This window comes from Bison bison, unplaced genomic scaffold (assembly GCF_000754665.1).
Source record: "Bison bison bison isolate TAMUID 2011002044 unplaced genomic scaffold, Bison_UMD1.0 scf7180017864313, whole genome shotgun sequence".
Lineage (NCBI taxonomy): Eukaryota > Metazoa > Chordata > Mammalia > Artiodactyla > Bovidae > Bison > Bison bison.
In genome coordinates, this window is record NW_011494885.1 from 3,257,033 (window position 1) to 3,258,245 (window position 1,213).

At 60.6% G+C, this 1,213-nt stretch overlaps 1 protein-coding gene across 1 annotated transcript in view; it reads right to left on the bottom strand.

The window, feature by feature from the left end:
* Window positions 1-1,213, bottom strand: part of TMEM160 (transmembrane protein 160) — a 2,704-nt gene that overhangs the window by 339 nt on the left and 1,152 nt on the right. Inside the window, exons 2-3 of the mRNA XM_010852656.1 lie at window positions 596-688; window positions 14-113 (exon numbers count right to left, since the gene is read on the bottom strand). Of these exons, the coding sequence (XP_010850958.1) occupies window positions 14-113; window positions 596-688 (193 nt within the window). The remainder of the gene's footprint in view (window positions 1-13; window positions 114-595; window positions 689-1,213) is intronic.

A 1,213-nucleotide genomic window follows, 5' to 3' on the forward strand; every position in this document is an offset into this window, starting at 1 on the left:
GCCCGCGGCCGCACCCCCCACCGAGAGCTGCATGGGCCCCCGCAGCGCCGCCAGGCCCACCACGTAGGAGGCGCCGCCCCACACCACGCATAGGCCGCCCAGCAGGAAGAAGCCTGTGGGACAGAGAGGGGGACCGGGGTCAGGGAGCCTGATCCTGGGGACCCAGGCGGGTTGGGGCCCTGGTGGCATCAGAAAGGGGATGGGGCGCACTCAAGGGCAGGGTGAGGGGTAGTACAGAGCCAAGGTTGGGGACATGAGAGGGAATCAGAAGGGGTGGCTAGGGCTTGGAGGGGGGAGGCCTGTCTGAGAGCAAAGATAAGATGGGAGTCGGGGCAGCATGAGGGGCTGAGACAGGGACCCACATCTTTGCTGAGAAGTCAAACTGGAAAGGGCACGGACCCACAGCCCTGCCCTGAGCCACCCCATCTGGTGGGTCCGGTGCCAATGAGGTAGGGATGAGGTGGGGAGGAGGACACTCACAAATGAAGGAGGCACTTCTGGTGGGGGAAGCAGGAGGGGTTCATTTACTATGGGGGGATGACTGAGTGGGGCAGGACAGAGTCTAACTTTCAGGGTGCAGGGGGTCTACACTCACCGTAGGCAGCCTCCCGGCCCATGTCGCTCTGCATGAAGGAGATGACCCCGATGCCCGATGCCAGGAGGCCATTGCGGAACCACGAGAGGAAGGCTGGGGGTGGCGGCAGGGCAGAAAAGTCAGCGTCAGCCCAAACCCTGCCCTCAACCCCCCAGTCCGGATAGTCCAACCGAGGGGTGCCTCTTCATCCTACCACCCTGTGCGGCCCTAAATCCCCACCTTGTCCAGGCGGCCCACCTACCAAAGTCTATCTGCCCCAAACCCTCTCACGTCTCCATCTCCGAGTCCCTCCCCACCCCAAACTTTGCAACACCAAAGATGCAAGACATGAGTTGAGGAGGATCTAGGATCAAAATTCAGAACCTGAATCTGAGGACCTGATGCTGGGAAACATTGAGGGCAGGAAGAGAAGGGGGTGACAGAGGACGAGATGGTTGGATGGTATCACCGACTCAATGGACATGAGTTTGAGCAAGCTTGGGGAGATGGTGGACAGGGAAGCCTGGGCCGCTGGCAGTCCCATGGGGTCGCAAAGAGTCAGACATGATTGAGCGACTGAACAACAAATCAAGACAGGAAGATCCCAAGAGGCCATGTGGGTCAACGTCGTTGCCACAC